The sequence below is a fragment of the Falco biarmicus genome, chromosome 1 (genome assembly GCF_023638135.1).
Source record: "Falco biarmicus isolate bFalBia1 chromosome 1, bFalBia1.pri, whole genome shotgun sequence".
NCBI lineage: Eukaryota > Metazoa > Chordata > Aves > Falconiformes > Falconidae > Falco > Falco biarmicus.
Genome location: NC_079288.1, coordinates 12,371,136 through 12,394,045, shown reverse-complemented (window position 1 = coordinate 12,394,045; position 22,910 = coordinate 12,371,136). Strand labels below are relative to the sequence as shown.

The 22,910-nt window shown below is 41.8% G+C and overlaps 1 protein-coding gene across 4 annotated transcripts; it reads left to right on the top strand.

Annotated features, from left to right (window-relative positions):
- Positions 1–2,423: 2,423 nt before the first annotated feature.
- NARF (nuclear prelamin A recognition factor) lies at positions 2,424–22,437 on the top strand. Of its 4 annotated transcripts, XM_056337244.1 has the most exons (13): positions 2,424–2,555; positions 3,096–3,184; positions 3,522–3,602; positions 4,620–4,763; positions 6,453–6,585; positions 7,702–7,836; positions 11,859–11,939; positions 12,763–12,881; positions 13,769–13,898; positions 14,594–14,666; positions 17,256–17,393; positions 17,968–18,125; positions 18,709–22,437. In XM_056337244.1, the coding sequence occupies exons 2-13, from the start codon at positions 3,158–3,160 to the stop codon at positions 18,948–18,950; spliced, it is 1,461 nt and encodes a 486-aa protein (XP_056193219.1). In that variant the 5' UTR covers positions 2,424–2,555; positions 3,096–3,157; the 3' UTR covers positions 18,951–22,437. The 4 variants fall into 4 exon arrangements, with proteins under 4 accessions (XP_056193219.1, XP_056193238.1, XP_056193228.1 ...); XM_056337263.1 differs by lacking the exon at positions 11,859–11,939 and having other exon boundaries at positions 2,427–2,555; XM_056337253.1 differs by lacking the exon at positions 3,096–3,184 and having other exon boundaries at positions 2,535–2,555.
- The last annotated feature ends 473 nt before the right edge of the window (positions 22,438–22,910 follow it).

Here is a 22,910-nt window from a genome sequence, read left to right as displayed (position 1 = left end):
GAAGTAATTCTTTTAAGTGCTGCCTACTGTTGACAGGGGAAAGCTTTTATATTGTGAGGTTTTTTTGGAAGTAGCCTTGCAAAGGTAGTAACTGTTACCTCCCCCGGGGCAGATTAAAACAGGATGGTGCTTTCTTTTCTCAGGTTGTCAGGTGCGGTGTGATGATAATTGATCTGATTTTCTGGGGGAAAATGGCATAAATAGCTAATGGAAAGCAGAAATTGCTCTTGCCAATAAAATAAATGGGACATCTAATTATCTAATGATTACACAAGTATAATCTTATCCTGTGCATTGAAACATTGATTCCTTGCATGCCCTTCAGTTTGTATGAATTTTTTCTTTTTTTTTGTTTGTTTGAATTCTTAAATTGAAATTAACTCGGTCTGATTTCTAAACCAGAGGATGAAGTAGGTATGCTTCAAGATGTGTACCTAAGATGGCCTCAGTGTTTCTACAAATGTTTCGGTTTTCATGTAGTGATCTGTTTTTCATTGTGAAAATAAAGAAATACCGGGGGAAATAAAAAATATTTAAAATATGATCTGTGCAGAGTTACAGAAATATCCAAAACTGTCATGTCTTTTGGAGAGTTGCTATATCAATTTTGGATAATAAATGTAAGCATAATCTTCAAAAGTGTGAAACAGAAGGATTTTAGATATGCCTTCAAGTGCAAATCTCAACACATTCCTAAATTAGATGTTTCATCTGTGCTCTCACCATATTTGTCAATGCAACTATGGCTATTGTATCCTTGTGGAATAAATTGTGAGATTGGCACATCTTTTTAGTATGAAAATATTCATCCAGAAGAATGGGAAACAAGATGTCAGGTAATGCTGCATTCCAGCAATTCTGTAGGAAATGCAAGTTCTGAAGTTGCTTAGGGATTGCTCTAGAGTGATTATAGTGCTTTTAAAACACTTGCATTAATATGCTGATGTGAAATGTGAGAGCATTTTGAATGAAGACAGCAGAAGCACAGAAAATTATTACCAAAGCTATTAGAATTGTTACGTCTAGCTAGGAATAGTGATATTTTCCTAATGTATATGTGAAGCAGTATCAGCTTATTTTTCTTTAAATGGGCAGTAAGGAAGTGTTTCTGTTTGCTTTTGTTACGGTAAAGCTAAGGAATTCCTGATTTCCTTGGCCTCAATGATAACACACAGTCTGTAAATCAAAAAAAAAAAAGCATCATTTTTACATTCTGCTCTGGGGCTATCTTTACAACTAATTAATTTGATTGTGAAATCTTTAATAGCCCAATCCACAAACTTTTGCTTCTCTGGATTGTGCTGTCTTTCACAAGCAGTTGCACTGAAACCAGCATTTAGAGTTATGTCCATGGGTGACAAACTCCTGCAGCTGTGGCTGTCTCTGCTTCTTGTACAGCATTGCCATCTGTGCCTAACAAAAACCTTGTCTGTGGATTAAAGCTATAGACCTCACCTGGTACCAGGAGGGGATTTACTTGGCACATTTGATAACCAAAAGTTGGTTTAGACAGGAAACCCCATGTTTGTGGGAACTTCTGTGGTTTAATTTCTAAAATGTTATTTTATACGTGAAAAATTTCTGTGTGCAGCTGTAGGTGTATGCCTATACGTGTATGTTCAAATGGGGGGGGGGGAAAGCAAAATGTGGGTTGAACCTTTCTGTTCAAATGTTACAACCTGGCATTTAGAAAGACAAACACTCTGACAAAAATCATAAGCATCTTGATGCTGTGGGGCCCAGGAGCTGCGGGCGGCTGATGTGTGTGCGTAATAACGCTGTGTACAAGGGTTGGCAATACCTGCCTGGGAACAGCATCACCGATACTTGTGTTTGGTTATGGAAAGGGGAGTATACTCGTTAAATAAAAGGGTGGTGATGATGTATTAGTAGCTTCTGTTACTAAATATTCCATTTAAATTACAAAATACTATTCCATTTAAACGGGACTGAGAGAAAACAAAAATCAGGGAGGGGGGGGGGAAATGTGACTGCAGTCTGTTTTGAAAAATAAGTGGAGACGCTCGGGAGAAGCGGCAGGCCCGCGGGAAGGGCGTCGGTGCCGCCCGCTGCATCGCGCGGTGCCCCCGGAGCCGGCGGCTGCCGCCCGGGGCAGATGCCGTGTGCAGCCGGCGGTGCCCCCGGCCGCCGAGCGCAGGTGCCTGGCGGGACGCGCGCGTCCCCGCTTCCCCGGCCGGGTCGGACTTAACGGCCCGGGGTTGGGGGTCCCGGTGGGGACGCGGGCGCGCCGCGGGGTCCCCCCGACCCGCTCGGCGGGGTCCCCCGGTGCCCGCCCCGCGGGGTGCCGCCGTGCCCGCCGTAGGGTCGCCCGGTGCCCGCCCCGCAGCGGGGACGCGCGGCGGCGCTGCCGGCGGCGGCTACGTGACGACGCTCAGGTCCACAATGAGCCCCGCCGCGCGGGGGGGCGGGGAAGCGGCGGGCCCAGCCGGGAACCTGCCGGCGACACGGCGGAGGGCGAGGCGCCGCTGCCCCGCCTGCCTCTGCCGCCAGCCCCGGCCGCGCCTGCCGGGCACGCAGCTCACCGCGGCGGCGAGGTACGGTGCCCGCTCCTCCGCCCCTCTCACCCCCTCTTCGGGTTGCTTTGGGGTTGTATTTATTATTATTATTGTTAATTTTGTTTTTCCCCGCGGAGCTGAGGAGCTCGTGGCCGCCCCCGGACCGCGCTGAGGGCGGGGGTCCCCGCTCCGCCTGCGGAGACAGGGCCGCGCTGCGGGGCCCCGGGGCCGTGGCAATCCTCCGGCGGCTTGTACCGGGGGAGCGCTCGGGAACACCACCCCACCCCCCGCAGCACGTAACGGGGAGGGACCGGCGGGGGCCCGCGGGTCATTTGTTGGTTAATGAGGGCCGGGGCCATGGGGCAGCACGTGAGGGGCGCGGCGGGGCCGCCCCCGCCCCAGGGGCCGCATTGGCTGGGGCGGGCGGCCCGGCTCGGCGGCGGGGCGGTGCGGAGGCTGGAGCGGAGCGCGGCAACAAAGGGCGGCGGGGACGGGAGGGGAGGGAGGGGGTTGGGAGCGGCGGCCGCTCGGGCGGCTCGGCTCGGCTCACCTGCCCGCCCCGCTCTGCCTCTCCCGCAGCCCCGGCGGCAAGGACCGCTCGGCAGCCGCGCCAGGGCCGGGCAGCGCCGGCGCGATCGCAAATGAAGTGCGAGAACTGCACCAAAAAGGTGAGTGCGGCGGGGCCGGCGCGGGAGGTGTCCCCGCACACACGCAGCCCGGCGGCGTCCCGCTGTGCCCTGGGCGGCTGCGGCCCCAAGGTCACCGGCCCCGGCCGCGGGAGCGCCCGGCGGGGGGCAGAGAAGGGGGGCGGGGGGCGCTGGGGAGTCGCTGCCCCCGCAGGGGCGGTGTGAGAGCGGGGCTTTGCCCGGGGGGTGTCGGTTTAACACCTGGGGGAAAAGACCTGTAAAAGAACCGGGTTCGTTTTTCGGGACACAAACGTCTCGGCGGAGGTGTTCTTGTGAGCGTGTTTAGTGTAATAGGTGCGCGTCTGATGCTTTGTTTCAGGAGTGCAGTAAGAAACAGAAAAACGATGATACGCAAAGTACATCTGTTGATGTGTTGAGTTCAAACGATGGTTTCGAAGAGGTAATGTTCCTTCATAAATTCTGATACATTCCTCCTTGTATTCTTTTTTATTTGTTGTTGTTGTTGCAGAGGTGGTTAGTAGTAGAGAACTTCCAAATACTGAACATAACTAATGAACAAGCAGTTGTAAGCAGTTATGAGCACTTCCAGGCATCTCATAACATGGGAATCAAAGTGAAATAAAAAAAGACCCTTACTAATGCAAACAAAACAAAAATTGATGTACTAAAATTGTTTTGGGTGTCGAAAATCTTTCTTGCATCAAGTTTCTGAAACGGAGACAGAGCTTGTAAGGAGGAAGGAGGAGTTGTGATAGTACAAGTGTAAAAAACGTCTTCTTACTCTTTATATTAGGCAAACTTGGAGATTGCCTCCTGTTCTTCAACAGATAACTGTTTCCCTGAGAATGGGTTCTTAATTGAGGGGGTTTTGTTTATGTTTTTTGCACGCAGTCTGGTTATGTTGCGCTGCTGTCCAAGTATTCCTTCTTCCCACAGATGAGCTGCCAAGGGTATTGTAGCCAGAAGTATGAAACTCCTGATCTTATGGTCTATGTTCGGTGTAGCTGTAGGACCGCATTGTTTGTTGTATGTTGTGGTAAAAAGCTAAAGCCATCTTGCTGTTAGAGAGCACCTGGCTGTTAAAAGAGATTTAGTAGTTCAAGTAAAAGTTTTATCAGTTGCTTGGTAAGTTGATGGGGAATGTCAGCTCTGAAATGCGATGCAAATTAAGTTACTAGAACATGGACTAGAAGGCTAAATTTAGATCTGTGTTTACACTTAAACATTTTGCAGTTTCACAGTAATAATAGGAGCAAAAGCCATGAAGAAGGATGGAAAAAATTGCTTTGATTACTTCTAAGTAGTCTTGGATGTTATGCAAGTGTCATGGATTGTCTTGTTTGAAACAAAACAGTGACAGCATGTCTGCTCTTCAGCTGGGTGGGTCATTGCAGAGGTCTTGACAATTGGTCAATCGTTATTAAATACTTGTTTACTTCTTTTTTTTCCCCCTTAGAAAAATGAGTTTCATACATTGGCTAATGCTAAAATACTCCTTAGTGACTGCCTAGCTTGTGACAATTGTATGACATCAGAAGAAGGAGCCAGAGTTTTCCAACAGAATCAGAAGGAGCTCTTTCATATTCTTAACCTTAACAAGGTAAAGTGACACGAATAATAACAGTTTTCTGTGAGGAGGAGGCAATTGCAGAATGACTAAGCAGCTTGGTTTCCCAAGGCAGATAATGTGAACATTCGTCAGTATGTATTTTTTCTAAAGAGGAACTGAAAACTTAGGCAAGATGAGAATTAAGTCCTTAAAATAATTTTGTGCTAGAGATGCAATATCACAGCACTTAACCTAAATGCTAAAGTTACTACATCTGCAGAAGTAAAATTTTTGGAAAATGTTACTACCCTCGTTACTGTAGTAACAAATTAGTCTGTGGTTCAGTGTTTATAAATACTTACATCTTCATTATGAGGACTGTTCTGGGTGGTTTTGGTGCCAGTGTATCCATATAATACAGAGTTACCAAGGCATGTTTCTGAAAGTAGAATTGTTTTTAATATATATATTTGAGCTGACTATATTGGAACAGAATTTTTTGTCCAAATTCTTAGCAAAACTTAAGACAGCAATAGAACAATTTGTTATTTTCTGTTGTTCTGGATTTCCTGGAAGCTAGTTGCTATGCATGGTGCTCAGTTCTTTAGATCTTGATACTGAATTAATTAATTTATTTCTGCTCCAGACTTCTGTGCCCTTATTTGATATGCGAAAGCTAGCAGAATTGATGCTTTTTCTTAATTTTACATAAGTGTCATAAATAGAGTCTTCATTACATAGTGATTCGGTTTTCTTAGAACTAGTTTAACTCTCCAGGCAGCAGAATGTTGTCATACATGAGAAAAACAGAAGAAAAGGGGCCTGGGGGGAAATAATTTTCAGGGTCGCATGGGTCCTGTTAAGAGAGCCTACAATACGGGGGCAGCCAGGTACCTTCCTCAGAACTTCAGGGGTCCAAAAGAGGACAATGAGAAAGAGAGATGCTTTCCAGGCAGTTATGAGCGTTACGTGAAGGGTCATTACGCAGTGTTTAGGGTGTCTAAGTACAAACCATGGTCTCAACGTTTTTAGGGGGAGACTTGTCTCTGGCATAGTCCTGGTTTGTCTTCCAAGGGTTCCACTGGTGTGGAAAACATCCCAACTGAAACACGAGATTCACCTGCAATTCAATGTCACAGTCACAATCAGAGCTATAGAGCTGCACACCATCTTAGGTATTTTCAACAGGTTCTTCAGTGCTGACAAACACTGGTTTGTTGAGGGTCTTATCACGCCAGTTTCTCTCAACAACTTCAGCGATAGACACACAAGAGCCTTGACAAAGGATCGGATCTGTAATTTGCTGGGTTGGATTTGTAACTTCAAATGCCCGTGCTCCTGTAAACTTCAGTTTATCTGTTTATTAATGTTTAAACATGCTGCTTTTTTCATATTTGCTAGAGTGTTTCATACTGCTATAACGTTGTAGGTGCTGAATGTCTCCTAACTTTCCTTATGCCATTCGGAGACCAACCACGGTTGTCCTAGGAGGGGTGGATTTCTCTGAGTTATATAAAAGAAACATCTAGAGATGAGCACTGACCGGATCAGAGGAACGTCCTGTTGTGCTGTCAGGAAACTTAGTAGTTGTTTCACAGGGGTTTTAATGACATGGCCCACTGAAGCACAGGACACTGAGCAGCAACTCCAGGAGTGGGAAAGGGAGGGAAAGCAGGGAGCTTTACCCTGTTGTAATTACACACCTCGTTTCCTTTGTTGTTTTTTTTTTTTGTTTACCAGAAATGTGATACCTCAAAACACAAAGTGTTGGCAGTGTCTATATGCCCTCAGTCATTGCCTTATTTTGCTGCTAAATTCAGTCTCTCTGTGAATGATGCAGCCAAGAGACTCTGTGGTTTCCTCAAAAGTCTCGGTAAGTTTGGGGTTGTTACGATGGTGGGGCAGAAAGGAGAGATTATTTCAGGGTTTTGCTTCCTCAGCAGAATTCTTTGTTACGCAGTTGTAAATGGCCCTTGCACAATCGAGTTTGAAGTAAGCACTCTGACATTAATGACAGCGCGCCGGCGTGACGTACACCAGTGTCAGAAATGGATTGGAGGCATTACCCTGTTGATAATAAAGGTCACAGAATAGAAGGACGTTACAGAGCTGCCTTCAAAACCTTCACTGCCAAGAAATCGGGGAGGATTTGTTCATGAGCTTAAATAATAATTCCCCTTATTTTGTAACTTGAGGGAAGAAGTTACCCTAAATGCTTTCACTCCTTTTGACATGTTATATCTCTAGAAGATTCTCAGTTTTGTTTTGCGTGTGATTTCACATTACAGAAAAAAGAATGGTTGTATCTGTCTTTTTTTACGTTAAAGCTGTATTTCCTTTGCTCTTTGTACTACATAGGCTAAGTTTTATGTGAAAAAAACCAAAAATACTTTGCCTGTTGGTTTGGATATTTTCTTTTTATATGTACTTAAGGGAAGAAGGAAAAAGACAGTGATAAACCTATAAACTGCTTCCTCTCATATATATGTATATGCATTTATATTTTTCATAGGGTTTATGCATTTCTGTACCCAGTACATTTTATTAATCTAAAAGGAATGCTAAGTTCTGGTGGGCCTCGGTTTCTTAGAATGCGTTCATTATCTGTGCCTCACTTGCTGCAGGGACGTGCTCAATATTACGTAGGCATATAGGCAGTTTGTTGCTAAATAAGCAGACAGAAGTTCTCTGCTCTGTTCGTGATATGCTCGTGTACCTTTGCAGACAACTTCAGCAATGGAAGATAATGCCTCTTGGCTGGACATATTTTTGGGGGATAATGATACCTGACTTCAGCTTGTCTTGAAAAGAATGCTCTTTTCAAGAGTCATTGCATATGGGACAGGAATGGTGAAATCCCATTCAATTAAACAAAAAGCGAGTATGTGCTGAACCCCAGGCTTCTCATAGGGAAGTAGACAGCTATAAGAAGTTTGCAAGATGGAAAACATTCTAATAATTTGCTTTTCCTTTCTGCTTTCTTTCATAGGGGTGCATTATGTATTTGACACCACTATAGCTGCTGATTTCAGTATCCTGGAGAGCCAGAGGGAATTTGTGCAGCGGTATCAGCGGAGGAACCAGGAGGAGCATGCCTTACCAATGTTTGCCTCTGCTTGCCCTGGTGAGAACAGATTTTTCCAACCTTCCTGCACTTCAGCCTAGTCTCATTGGAACTGCCAACGAGCTAAGGAAAGGTGGTTTCACTTGAGAGCTTTGCATGACAGGGCGTTTTGGCTTTGCTTTTGAGAGTTACCAGATACTGCACACTGTACTTGCTACCAGTAGTGCTGACCATCCTTAGGGCATTCCAGTGCATTGCTAGGTGGGCCTGTTTTTCATGGGCTGTTGGGAGAGCAGGATTTGTTTCCAACAAGCATAATCAGCTTTCTCGTATGTAAGCGAGGTGCCGCAGCCATGAATGTGAGCCATGCAGGCAAAGGAGGGTGTGATCGTGCTGGATAAGCATGTGCTAATTCACTGTAGGGCCTTAGTGGGGTACAAAGGTTGCAGTCTATCCCTAATCTGCATCTTACAGTTTTCTGCTGGAGCTCTGTAAAAGGCAAGGAGTATAAATCGTGTTGTTGCTCTGGGGGGGGGAGGCGGGGGAAGACTTGCTGCAGTCCACAGCCTCTGATAATACAAAGAACCTGATTTCCTGTGCTAGTGTTTGTATGTGGAATTTATGAGTCAGTTGTATTTCCCATCAATTCTATAAAAGGAGCTTGCATTGCATATGAATCTTTAGATAATGAAACTGAGGTATGGAGGTACTGAAGTTTTTAGTGCACTGCGTAAGACTTCAGGAGAAATTAATCAGAACTGGATTTGAGGAGTTAGTGGCTGCTGCTTGTGTGTTCAGACCACAAAGTTTAACATGGTATTTCCTTATTGAAAAGAATCTTTAGGGAACTTTGCTAACTGATATAACTAAACCACAACCACCATTACTTCAAGCAAAGTTTTGAACTTGCCATCATTCTTAATGACTGTGAGATGATTATGTTGTAACACTTTCAAAATAATTCCACTTATGAAATAATCCCCACTTGAAATAGTACAGATTTGACTCAGTGTCTCTCTTTTGAGAATTTTGCACATCAGAACTTGTTCTATTATGAATAGAACCTGCACTTAACACAACTGAAAAGATGTAGAACATTCAGTCATTGTTTACTTTTGCCGTTCATTAGCACACTGTCATTTCAGTTTAAGTATGATAAAGTCACATTTCTAAAAGGGAAGTATCAAAAAGGAAGCAAAAGTAACTCCTTTGCCTATTCCCCCCTCAACTCCACCCTAAAGTTCATGGTGTTGCTTTTCAAAAGGCTAATAAAAATACAAAAATATGTTTTTCTAGCTTTGAAAAAACTTCAGTGTTAGATTATGCCAACATTGTTATTATCTTCAATGCTAGATTGCATTCTTAAAATAAATGTTACAGTGACAAGAGAGTCAGTCAGAGTTGAGTTTGGTGATCCCCAGAATCTGCTGTTGTCATTGAATTAAAAGTATAAATGCTGCTGTTGCAGTGATGCTTGTACTTTTGTTTGCTCTGTGTATTCTGTAGTGGAAGTATCTGGGTTATGCTTTAGGAACTGCATACATGTATTAAGAGGAAAGTCTGTCTTCTCCCTGCCCCCCCCCCCCCCCCCCCGTTAACTGTTATCTTAGTGTTACCACCTATCTGCAGGAGCAGACATACTGTATGTTGCTTTTTTTCCTGTAAACCCTGTGAAGTTGAAATAACCCCCTATTACTTAACTTTGTCTTGTTGTACATTGTTTACTTAAAAGAAATCCTCAGGTTTTGCATTTTAGAACTTCTGAGAGAATTTTAATTTTCTTCATCTAGAAACAGCTCAGACTATGTACTGCTCTCACAGGAAATATTTTAAAATAGTTAACTGAGCACTTGTCTTTATCTGTTGTATAAAAGATGGTTTCTGTTTTCAGTGCTACTTATGGCGTTAGCTGTCTGCTGTGGTATAGATGTTAGCAGAAGCAGGGGTGCTTTCCACTTCTGGAAAAGCGAAATATCACTGTAAAGCCATTCTGAAAGCATGGGGTATTTTGTTCCTATTGACAGCAGTTACAGGAAAAAAAACCATAATCTGTAATCTTTAAAGTAAGGTTGTTCACTGTTTCCTGACTTTGAGTGCATTTTCTGTTCCCCATTCTCCTTCTTCTTTCTGCCCCCAGATTACATAAATTTGCCCCAGAAATGCTGTTTACTGAGAGTGCTTATCTCTGTGTGTTTCACATAGTTCTGTAGATATAAGGTCAACGTGAACTCAAGAACAACTGCTTTACTCTTGTTTATCTTTGGGTATAACAGAAATACCACCCTCTGCAGGAGTGGTCTGTGATGTAGAATCTACCATGAGCAAAAGAGTATAGCCCATATAGTCCCAGAACCTAACAAAAGGGCATTTTATCATCTTTGTCTTAATTTTTCTTACATCCTCCTCCTTCTCTTTGAAAAGAAAGAGAGCTAATTTATTTTTTTTTTGGGGGGGGGGGGTGTTTCTGTTGAAAGTACAACAGTTTAACTACTGATCGTATATGTAATATCTTGGAAGTAATCAGTTCTCTTTGTTAATTTACCAAACTGGTAAGCAACAAGAACCACTTGCTCTGGGAGCCAGCCAGCATTTTTAATGCATTGCCATCCTCTGTGAACTCAGGTCAAGAGGGCAGGCTTGCAGCACACACAGGAAGAGCATAAGTGTTGGGGATCCAAGTTTTTTTGTCCCAGTCAACTAATATCCTTTTACAGAAATGGGGTTTTACAGTAGTGGAAGTTTTTATTAGTTTTTCTGCACTTCATGCTGATTGGTAGATATTTATAGCATGCATCTTTGTGATCTAATCATGATAAACCACTAAAAACAAGGTGTTCTGAAGTATATCTGTAAGAATTTATACAGTGATTTGTAGGGGTTTCTTCTTGTTCTTTGATACTAACGCAAGCCGAGAAATGGCTGAGAATCAGAAGGAACGCGGGAAGGTGTGGGGGTGCAGGGGTGCTCTGATGGAAGAACTGGGTATCTCGGGCTTCCTGAGACTGGCTGTGGAATTTAGCCCTGCCGATGAGTAGGCAGAAACCGCTAGCGTGTATGTGAAGTGCAGATAAATGCCTCCTGTTGCTCATTCACCAAGGCTGCCTGTATAATTAAGCAGCGGCTAATGGTCATTGTGGAGCTGCCAACTACAAGACGCTTTTTCCATCTTCTGCAAGGAAAGAAACAATTTAAGAAATTGCTTTGGGCAATACCTGCTGGAAGTCTGTTGGGATTTAGGGAGATTTCCTTATAGTTCATGACTACAATATCCAAAATGCTCTAAAAACTAGCCTCCTAGCAGGAGTGCAGTGGTGATTAATGGCAATCATAGTTGCAGTATAACGGATGGACTTTTCAGAAATGCTATAAAGTACAAGGCAGAATGTTTTTAAAAACTCTGTTTTGTTAGAAGCAGGTTTTGTTCTATTCAGACAGTACTTGAGACTAAAGCCATTTAAGAAATAGATACGTATCTCTCTTATACGGAATATGCTAATATGGCCTTTTTACCCAGCACCAAGAAATTAAGTCCTTTGTTGCAGGTAGTGTCTTGGACTTAAGTCCAGGTTGAAGTTGGACATTAAGCAAACTTCCTACTCAGAGCCTAGCGATTCAGCGTAGTCCTGCCACCCTTTCTACAACAGAAAGGAATGCTTGTTGAATGTGATGCAAGTGTTTGAGATTTTCCATGGAGACCAGTATCTGTTAGTCTTGAAGTCTGTACTGTAACAAGAATTGGGAATATTTAAACAGCTGGAGGATCCTCATGTTTCCCTAATACTTTGTCATTTCCATCAGTAAAATGTTATTACACTGGGAAAACCACTTTGCCTTAGAGAGATGAACCGTCTGAGCAAGGCTTGGATTCCAGTTCTGTGCTGCTGTTGGCCTTTGTGACTTAATTATTACCAGGTGTTTACACATACGTGTTAATTTCAAGCTTAAGAATTAACCTGTGGGGTTTACCTTTCCTGGGCAGCAGGTACTTCACAGCAATTTTTCTCTTTTGTATGAACACTAATCTGTTTGACGCTAAAAGGTATCTTCTTCTGTGAAGTGTGATATTTTTCACTATTTCTTAGCGCCAAAGGCAACACACTCCCATAGAAGGCTGGACCTAACACTTCTGCACAGCTTGGGTATCTCATTCTCCGTTCATGCACGTGAAGCAAAATGTTCTGAGTGCTTGCTGTGACAGGTCCTGGGCTGTTCTGTTTGGTGAGAGCTGCAGTGCCTAAGAAAGAATTGCACACCCTACATATCTTGATCTGCTCCTGTGTCAGTTCCTGTTGCGGAAGGTGGGGTTATCATAGAACCGCTCTGAGTATTGGGGTGGTCTGAACGTACATAGCTTGTACACGCTGACACGCTGAAGGAGCCTGGTGAAAGGGAGGGGGACTCTTGAGTAACTAAGAATGTTGAGCACAGAGAGATTTCAGTTGATTACTCTGTGTGGGTGTTTCTAAAGAAGGCGTGGCTACTCTAACAATAGTAAAAGAAGCCATTTTTTTCCAGGCTTAATCCATGTGCATCTTGTGATAATGCTTTCATGTGACTTCTGTTGTAGAGGAGGCAAGCTGAGTGCATGGATATTAAATCTCGGAAAACAGAAGATTACAGTTAAGCAGCTGAACAGAGTACACTTGTTGTAGTATCTGGTGATCCAAGGGCCGAGGTCTAGAAAGTCAACTTACTCTTTGTTAGCTGGGGTCCTGTTCTTTCGGCTTTGTTAAATCTATGCATTGGAAAGGGTGTAATAGGTCGTGAAGTTCACAGTGGCTTCTAGGTCTACAATTAATGACACCGTGAATTATTGATAGCCAACTCTAAAGCATTCCTACAGTTCCCAAGGTGGGGCTTCCAGCCTGCACGGGAATGTCCTATCTCCTGTGAAGGTGTCTTCGTTTTTAAGAGCTGTTCTATAACTGCTGCCATTTTGCTGTGCCTATGTGCCACTTCACTAACTGTGATTTTCTGCCGTTCCAGGTTGGATCCGGTATGCTGAAAGGGTACTTACCAATCTTGTGACCTCTCACATTTGCACTGCAAAGTCTCCGCAGCAGATCATGGGCTCCCTGGTGAAGGGATACTTTGCCAGGCAGCAGGTAAGTAATTCTGATTTATTTTTTACCATTACACTCTTCTAAAAAGATGGGCTAGTGGGTTTTAATATTGAAATATGGATCCTGGTGTATTATACAGTGATAAAGCATCCTTTTGAATTGTTTGTCTGTTAATTGAAGAATAAATGGTGCTCTGCTATTACACAGGTGCTCATGGTAAGAAGAATGTACAATGAACCTCATTTCATGTGGTGCAGCGTGAGCCAGCAGCAATCCTCGCGCTCGCTGTGCAACAGGGGCTTAAATATTGATGGACAGAATTAAATCCAGGGTAGCTAAAGAGATTTTTGTTAAATGCTGCCTGGTAGTTGGATAGCACCGCCAAAACAGGAGCGCAGGAGAGTAGTGTAGGAATTGCCCTGTTATCTGGGATCAATAAAAGTCTTGCATCCTAGGAATTTACTTATCTCAGTTTTTTATGTTGAAAAAGTTGCAGTTCTTTTTATGTATCACACAAATCTAACTGCATCCGCATATTATGTGGGAATGCATTGCTGTCTCTACATAGAGAAATACCGATGGACTTGCTGTGGATGAAAGTGAATGAGTGACAGCTAGAAAACAGAATTCTGAAGTTCTGACTTGCATTCACTTTCTAAGGCAATCAAAAGCTACAGAAAATGTGGTCTGAAAGAATAAGTAAAGTTTCAGCCAGAAGACTAGACTTTTGATGTTTGTTGCTGATGCTTTGTGACTTCTGGCAAAGTACTTCATCTGTGTGCAGCAGACTTAAAATTTAATTGCTAGGGATTGATTACTAGTATTACCTGCATAGTTTGTGATGCAGGTACAGGTTTTGTCCCTGTAATCTTTCATGCTGTCACTTGCTCTTTGTGGAATTCACATGCAGTCTCTTCTATGTTCCACAGAACTTGTCTCCTGATAAAATTTTCCATGTAATTGTGGCGCCTTGTTATGACAAAAAACTGGAAGCCTTGCGGGAAGATTTCTACACTGCCTTGTATAATTCACAGGAAGTCGACTGTGTTCTGACATCAGGTTAAATCTTCTTTAAACTTACTATGTATAAAGATACAAGTGAATCACCATTGTTAGAATAGTCTTCGTGCCAGACTTTGCTTTTTTTCAAGTCTGCTTTGGTTGCAAGGTTGTCTTTTTTTTTTTTTTTCTGCTTTAAAAATCAGTGCATGTGTTCGTGCTACTGGTAGTATAGATATTGTACAGGTAAGACAAAGTGAAAAATACTTTCGTTCTAAGTTGGTATTCATCTGAAAACAAGGTTCAGGTATTTGGTTTTGACAGCCTCTTGAGAAAGATGAGAGTTATGCAAATTCATATTTAAAATCATTGTCTTGCTTGTCTGTGGCCATTATTTAATCTCCGCTGGGATTACTCATTCTAAATGTATGGCATCCGTGACTTTTTGGTGTGGCTCTTGTCCTTAGGCTTAATGTCCAAACTATGTATCCTCCTTTTTCCCCTGCAGCGTAGAAACGCCTTCCAAACCTAACATAACGGAAAGGCTAAGGATAGCATTAAGCAGAGTCTGGAGCAGGGTGAAGGCCCTTTTCTTGGGGGCTGGAAGTGTCAGGCTTCTCAGTTACTGGTGCAAACTGACTCATAAGAATTGGAGGATGTGACTGTAAGCGCATACAGGTGTTGGAACAGTGATCTCCTACAGCATGTGCATTTTGCTTTGTGTTGAAAATAAAATGTTATATGTTTTCCTACAGGTGAAATTGTCCAAATAATGGAACAGAAAAATGTGTCTATGAAAGATGTGGCTGAAATAGCTGTAGATAGTTTGTAAGTAGTTTTGTTGTGGATATTGCTTCCTTATTTTGATGACCGATGACAACACCTTTGAGCATATTCAACATAAATGTAGAACTTCTCAAAAGAATGTTTTTTCTTTTTAAAGAAAACCTTTTTTTCTTTTTAAAGAAAACCTCTATTAAAGCCTGAGTATACTAAAGCCTTGTCCTCTATATAGTGGCCAAAAATCCCCAAAGTATTCTCTTAGATGTTCACTGATGTATATAAAAGTAATACAGAACAGATAATATAAAACTGTATATATGGTCTAAATACAAAGTGGGTAATTGAAGGTAATGATGCCTATCTAGTAACACAAATATTTACAATATTTGAAGATTTGTGTAGCTCCTTATTTGTATTTTAATGCCGTAATATTAGACTTGACTATATCAAGTTTAGGACTTGCTGGTAAGCCTGACCGGCTCAGGGTGTTGATCCCATTCAGAGCTCTCATATGCTTGAGCTTGCCTAAAGCTGAACAGTCTCATCTGCCCCCCTCCAACTGCCCAGCCTCACACAAAGATGCTGGGATGCGGTCGGGGCTGACCATCTGTTCTGTGCTTCCCTCTCATTCACAGCAGCATCTTGACAGTAAATTTCCACTTCCCCTAATATGTTCATGTAGAATTGATAGAGGCACCCTTTCAGGAAATGGTAGTTACTGGGGTGTTTTTATACTGAGGACAGCAGTTTTCCAGATCAGATCAAATTGAAACATGCTTTAGATGAAAATCGGACAAAGCATCGAATAGATCTTGTTTGCTTACTGTATGACTGGCTCAGAAAGCAACATGCATATTGTTTTAATTCTCGGGGTTAGTTACAAAGCCTGGTCTCGCTGCTCCCTGATCTTTGTTCAAGTGTGACAAATGTTCTTTGGTATCTTTCCAAAGTGGTGATACTGGAGCAATCAGCAGGCTTTCTTGCGCAAAACAGAAAGATCTGGAAATTTTTTAAAAATCTTCTAAACTTTTGGATAGTATCCCGCTTGGACCTTGTCTAGACTGGAGAAATTTAAGCGGTACAGTGGTAACGTTTTCAGAGCTGTCTGTGTAGTGTAGCCTGCTGTGATTACTTCTACCAGAGATTGCTACACAGAATGAGAATTACATCAAGTTCTTAGAGACATAATCACATAGGGTTATTTATTTCTCAATCTGCCTGCCCAATAAAAGAACAGGCTCTTATTCAGAATACACTTGTTTTATTGGACCAATTTATGTTGGAAAATGATGTTAATATTTAAAAGCTGATAGTACTGGTTCAAACTGTGAGACCTGATGACATAAATGTTTGCTCCTCCGGGGTTTTAAAAGTAGATTTTGCATGGAAATTTGTATCAGTTGAACTCCTTTTAAAGTAAGTCTCAACACAGCAGCAATTTGTGGTATAGTTCTTGGAATTGCAAAAGTAGTATGGATAAAGTAACTTGTGTTTGAGTTCTCACTTTCGTAGCTAGAGAATGCTAACAAATAGCAATTGGCTAAAATTAGGAGACAAAATCACCCAAATTTATTTAAAAAACCAAAACAAACCAAAAAAGTTGCAGTACTTCCTAAGCAGATGCAGTGGCGTGGCACAGATGGGACAGACATTCTAAATTTGTAAGCTTCAGCTCTGTAGTGATTAAAATATTTCTCTGCCATGATGAAAACTTCGGTATTTTTTGTTAGCAAGGTGTTTGCTGTGGTGGTTTTCACTGTGGTTTCATGGCTGAGCGCTGTGCTGGGGCTGCTGCTCGGGCAGGAGCTGGCAGTGTGGGCCAGGGAAGCTCGTGGCTGGGTGTCCTAGGAGGAAGGGAATTAGACTGTATCTGGAGAGGCTTTTACACACAGGAGCCAAGGACATAATCTGTCTATTTGCTAATCTGAAGATGAATATCTCTTCCTGAAACCAGCATTACCACACAGCCCTGTTGATTTCTCCTCTGCCAGAAAGGAGCGTGAGGCTGCAGAGCTGCAGTCTTTGGCGGCTGCCAGCTCATCAGTGCCGATTTTCACTGAGGGAGAGCTGAACCTTCAGGAGAATGCTGGATACGATTTGGATATGATTTCACTAATTTTCTTTACTGAACTATAGTGTAGCAGTTACCTTAAAAGTATTGCACTAGCCTGGCTGCAGCTGTGCTGATTCGGTGTTATTTTAGTGGCACAGTGTTACAGACTGTGACAAACAACTTCTGGGGCAAGAGAGTTGTTCGTCAGCAAAGGCTTGTAACTCTGAAGTACTTCCATATTCTCACAGGCTAAAAATGACTGACTTATTTTTTCCAAAAAATGTCTCCAGAGCAGTGAATGGTTGTTAACCAAGTCTTCAGGCTGTGCTGAATGGGCATTCTTAGAAATTACTGTTGCTCAAGGGTGCTGAACATGGAAAGCCCTGCATCCTGTTACATTTTTTTCATCATCTTACTGCTGTCCTGAATAGTTTTAATTTTTTTAGGCTGCAAATAACAAAAATGTTAGTATGTTCTCACTCGCTACTATAAAACTGTTTTTGGTGGGGGAGGCAAGAGAAGGGGAAGAACGTAGTATTTTACTGAAGTGAAGTTGGTTTTTCTTTCTGTTGTTTTCTAAGGTTTGGTGAAATAAAGGAGGGAGATGTAGTAAGGCATGAAGGGAAGAGATCCGATGGTTACCTGGAGCACATTTTTAAGCATGCTGCAAAGGAGCTTTTTGGCATGGATGTCAAGGAAATCACCTACAAAGCATTAAAGTAAGTTAAGAGTTTTGTGTCCTTGGAATATGGCACTTGGAAGGGACCTACAAGATCATCTAGTCCAACTGCCTGACCACTTCAGAGCTGACCAAAAGTTAAAGCATACCATTAAGGTCATTGTCCAAATGTCTCTTAAATGTTGACAGGCTTGGGGCATGACCCGCCTATCTAGGAAGCCTGTTTCAGTGTTTGACCACCCCCTTGGTAAAGAAATGGTCCCTAATGTCCGGCGTCCTGGTTTAGTTGGTGCTACAGTGAGTCCTAATGCAGTTATTGCAGAGCTGGCTCTCTTGCTGGTAGGCATGCAGACCTGTACATTTGTTGCTATGAAGTAGCTCATGCTAGCTTTAATTTTTAATAACTTACGTGCCCTCAAAAATTAAGTGTAATTCCATTCTGAAAACTGAACCCCAACTTCTGCTTAATTCAGTTTAGAGGCTGGAAGAGTTCGGCTTAACAGTTCTGTTACACCTGTTCTGTTCTCTTCAGAGCATCTGAATAGAAACTGATGCAGCTGGATCATCCCTTTGGTAACGCAGGAGTTTAAAATATTCTCTGCATATCTTTGCAGGAACAAGGACTTTCAAGAAGTTACCCTTGAGAAGGATGGTGAGACAGTGCTGCGTTTTGCAGCAGCTTATGGCTTTAGAAATATCCAAAACATGGTTCTGAAGCTGAAAAAAGGAAAGTTTTTATACCATTTTGTAGAAGTCCTTGCCTGCCCAGGGGGTAAGAATAATTGTGGATTCACAGTCGTTCTGCACACATATCTTGAACCTCAAAGGAAAGTTGTCTTAGAGGCAGGCACTTAATTTCATTCCCTCTTAATGCTCTTCTTAATCATCTAAAATGCTTACTATTTAATGAACGGTCCAGAACACCAATTACATGTGCAAGGTTGGCTCAGAAATAGATTGGATTTTCTAAAATTAACCACAATGTTATTTGCTCTCTTCTGACCTATAAATAAGTGACAGTGTGGCTTTTATGATTATTTCAAACCTCAGAGGAAATATTCTGAAATAGTGGTTGTCAAGGGCAAGAAAAGAGACAAGGAACGTAATTAAGATCATAAAAACACGGAGAAGGCAGAAAAGATTGCAAACAGAGAAACCTCATTTACGCTGAAGTGATGTTGATATTGGAGTCACTTTAAGTAAATACAAATTCTGACAGCATGGAGGGTAGCTCATGTAGAGAGACAACTTTTTTCTTTAGACAAGTATGAAAAAAAATTCCAAGTTAACATAAATTTTCTTTTCATATCAAATATTCATCCATCACCCTTGTGGCTTTTTTTTTTTTTCTTAAGGGTGCCTAAATGGAAAAGGTCAGGCACAAACTGAAGATGGAAAACCAGATAAAGCACTGCTTAACCAGATGGAAGAAGTGTATGCTGCAATACCTGTTCGACTTCCAGAAACCAATGCGCACGTACAAAAGATGTACCAGGACTGGCTGGAAGGCATGGACTCTAAGAAGGTCCAGGAAACTTTGCACACCAAATACAGTGCAGTAAATCAAACAGCAAGCAATTTGGATATCAAATGGTAATAAATCAAACTTGCAAAAGATTTGCTTATGTTAGTTACAGATTCAGCACTGGAAACATTCTATGCAATCGCAGATGCTATGCACTAGCCGAGTGTATGAATGAGACGCTTCCTACTTGTGGATTATTATTTGTGAAGAACCATTGCTTTTTAAAAACAGAAACAGAAATCTTCAAAAGCCCTGGTTCCTGCCATTGTCATTTAACTCTTACTGTGTGTAATCTCCTGCGTATAATGGGTTTCTTTATTCAAAAATGTGTTCTTGCAAGGTACATAAGCACTTTCTGCCAGGGGCAGGGAGTGTAATTCCTGATGGAAGTTACTCCCTGAAGTGAAGGGTTCCCTTCATTTCACAAAATGGGCTCCCCCGAGAAGGTGAGATTATTGTACTCCTACTCCTAGGTGTGCAGTCCGTTTCATCACAGGAAAATGGTCATCATGAATTTCAATGTTGTTGTGAAGTAACTTGGGATTTACTTGCCTTGTTAACAAAAAAATCCCTTTACAGGGACAAGTGTGTATATGGAGAAGTGTAATGAATTTATATATGCCTTTTATCCGTATCTTAACAAAACCTATTCAGTTCCAGAGCTAGTCACTATTCCTTACTGGTGTAATGTTTTGTTAGGAACAGGATGTTTCATGTAAGCTGAACTTGGGGAAACCAATGCTAAATGGTTACAACACAGTCCTTCGATAAAAATAGTTCTAGGTAAGTTGGTTGGTACAAAAAGAGAACTTTTCCTTGTAAGTTTTCTTAGAAACTTGCAGCTAGGAAGAGTGGTGCTGCTCATGTTGTCTGGCAGCTTTAGGAGAGTGAGACGTGCTCGTGTACTTCATGTGAGCACATGCATAGTACAGCTTTGCTAGATCTGCTGAGCCAGACTTACAGCACTCTTGTTCTTTCATGTTTCAGTACACAGAACACCAGATTGTTCTTTCATTTATCTCCTTGTTGACAGACTTCTGTTAAAATAACTTTATGGAGTGCCTCCAAAAAAACAACCAAGTAGCAATGCTTGTGAGCTCGTCAAAGTTACTATACATTGGCTTCATGAATTTTGGTGCGCTTAATTTTAAGTGTATTGTAGAGGTCTCATTTGACAGACATCTCAAAGTGGTGTATAGTGCAAACTTTTCTGCAACTTCATGAGTTGGCAGAGGGTTATTCAAGAATGTGATGGACAAAAAAAAAATTGAATCTACTGCCAGACTTCTTCAAGTTTTCCTATTGGAATCAAATTTGTTCACAATTAATGGCTGTTCGAAGCTAGCAAAGTTTCAGCTTTCCTTTTCCAGTCTGAAAGTGTGGGTGGGCTTTTTTAATCATTTCAGGCAGTTTGAATGAATCTTGTCAATTTCTTAATATTGCAGCTGCTTGTATGAGTAAGATCTAATACTGCAAAAAAACCTGTGTTATTTGAAATATGCATTTAACTTGAACACAGTGGATGAGATAAATGCATCAGTGAAGTCGATTCAGGTCCTTGCATTGCCTAAACAACAGAGGCTCGAAACGAGACAGACATAAGTGTGTTACCCTGATGACAAGAGATCTCTTAATGTGAAGCTGTTAATAGAATTGCAGCTTTCAACGGAACCTCCACCTAAATAACAGAACATTTCACTGAGAGATGTTTTCTTTCAAGTGAAAATGAATTTGATTACTGTGTTAACCTGAATGCACACAATGAGATTATACCCGTAAATCAGCCTGTAAGTTGTTCCTTGTTGTAATAAAAACATTATACTTAACGTGGTGCAATATCAGAACATCTACAGAAATCTACCTCTGTACAGGAAGGGAGTCTAGAAATTGTGGGAAGACCTATGTATAGCTGAAACTGTAATAAATGTCTGCTAAGGAAAGATGGTGGTGTTGCATGAAATTGCTGAACAGATTACTTCTAGAAGCAACATCCAACTCCTTTGGTCTAATTTTCTTTATCTGTCATAATTTCCTCCAAAAACTTCACCAGATTTATCTTGTAATAAAGTAGCCTTGTTCTGTTTGTATAGGCATATGTTTCTATGTATATATGGTTTATAGCTTGATGGCATGTTTAAATTATATTGTTTCAGTTCTTTGTATGGTATGCTTATTTTTTTAATGTATGTATACTGGATGAAATGGTACGGAAAAGTTGCTTTTCTGATGAAATCTTCACAAAACGACACAAGAGCTGCCTTGCTGTTCTGAAAGGATACCCTTGAACCATTTGTACAACTTGAAAAGTACTCACCTTGCATAGGTGGCACTGCTGTTGGCGTTCCCTTTTGCCGCTTGCCTGTCGCGCTGCAGAGCCTTCCCGTGCTGCTGGGAGCCCCAGCAATGGGCCAGTAAGTGAAATCGGTCCGTGTAGTGTGCTGTGCTCCCACCACAAGGGAGATTGGTGGCTCAGTGCGTAAAATAAACTGTTTCAATTGAACCCACCATTTCTTCCATCTGCTCAAGTGTTTTAACCTATTGAGATAGTAGCAATGTAAAAATCTAGTAGGTTGTCTGCCACAGTATTCTTTCTGAAGGCGAGGAATGCATCTAACCGTGCAGTTTTTAGTGGCTAGGTGGAATGTATGTATTATAACTAGTGACTTACAGTGACTGATATTTGTCCTTTTTTTGGTTTTGTTTTTTGGTCAGCTTTTGTTTTATAAGACTTTTTGGAGTAAAACTGATTTGAAGTTTTTAAAGCCCTCTTCTTTAAAGTGCCAGTTTAAAAGAAAAGAAGTGGGGTTTTTTACTTAACTGTAATGAGTCTTTTCCCCCTCCACCTTCTTTCACAAAAATTTTAACATATGTTGAAAAACATTGTTGCAGCTTCGTATATAGTGAAATCCTTGCCTAAGATTTGATTCTGGCTTTTACATTTACAGTTGGGAAGTCTTGTTGTTGACAATACATGTTTCTAGCCACACTTTCTGAAACTACAGCATTATTTAATTCCCGGATACAATTTTGGCAACTAATAATTTTCATTGCTACTGCCTTTTCAGCAATGGGAAAAGTTCCTAGAATAGTCACAGCCACCGTGCTTTACTTCTTAGTTGAATGTTGTGCTGAGACAATCTTGTCTCTAAATGATTTTTAGAAAATACTAAAATGGAGGGATTGTGGGGAAGTAACTGGAAATGCTGAATTCATTTGGAAATTGTCTTGGGGTAGAGCATATCAAGTGCTTGATGCCTTGGGTTACGGTATTTCATGCCAAGACTGCTAGAACAAGGGATACGCATCGTAAAGTACTTCTGCTACGCCTTCTTCAGTAAGTTTGCCTCAGCTGCAGCACCTTGTGTTTGTCCACTGTAGTTAATGAACATGGACAGACGTGGACTATGCTATCACTTAGATGATGTGAACAGATAAATCTCCACACGGCAGTCTCAACTGGATTATATTTGGATAATGTTCAGTTACCTAAATTTTGGTGCTTTGTATTCCAATGGAGCATGACCATGACTTGTCCTAAATAAATCTTGGTACCAAATTATGTACTGTTTCTGTGTTACTCCATATTAAAAACTCCTTAAGTACGTTTTGTTTTAACATAGGTGCTTGTCTGGTGAAATGGGCATGAATACTTGGTGAGGCTGTAACTAATACCGTATCAGGTATCTGTGAGTGTTCTGGCTTACAGCTACACTTCAAACTGATAAATGGAAGAAGAAATTTGCTGGATAGCAGTAGGAAATGGTAAATTGCTGTCTAGAACTGTAAAGTAATATATTGAATCGTAGCAAGGCAGACAAGCATCTCGTGGCTTTAAAGGTCTCTTCCCAGGGAAGATATTGGTGGGTGAAGCCAGTCTATGGGGGTTGGGTAGTTACACTGAGGTTTAATATATACGGTTATTTAAAACACTGGTGCACAAGGAACAGAAAAGATAAACTTGCGTGTAGCCTGATGCTGACACAGTTGGGGAAGGGATGACAATCAGCCCCAACATTGAAGAGGGAGATACTT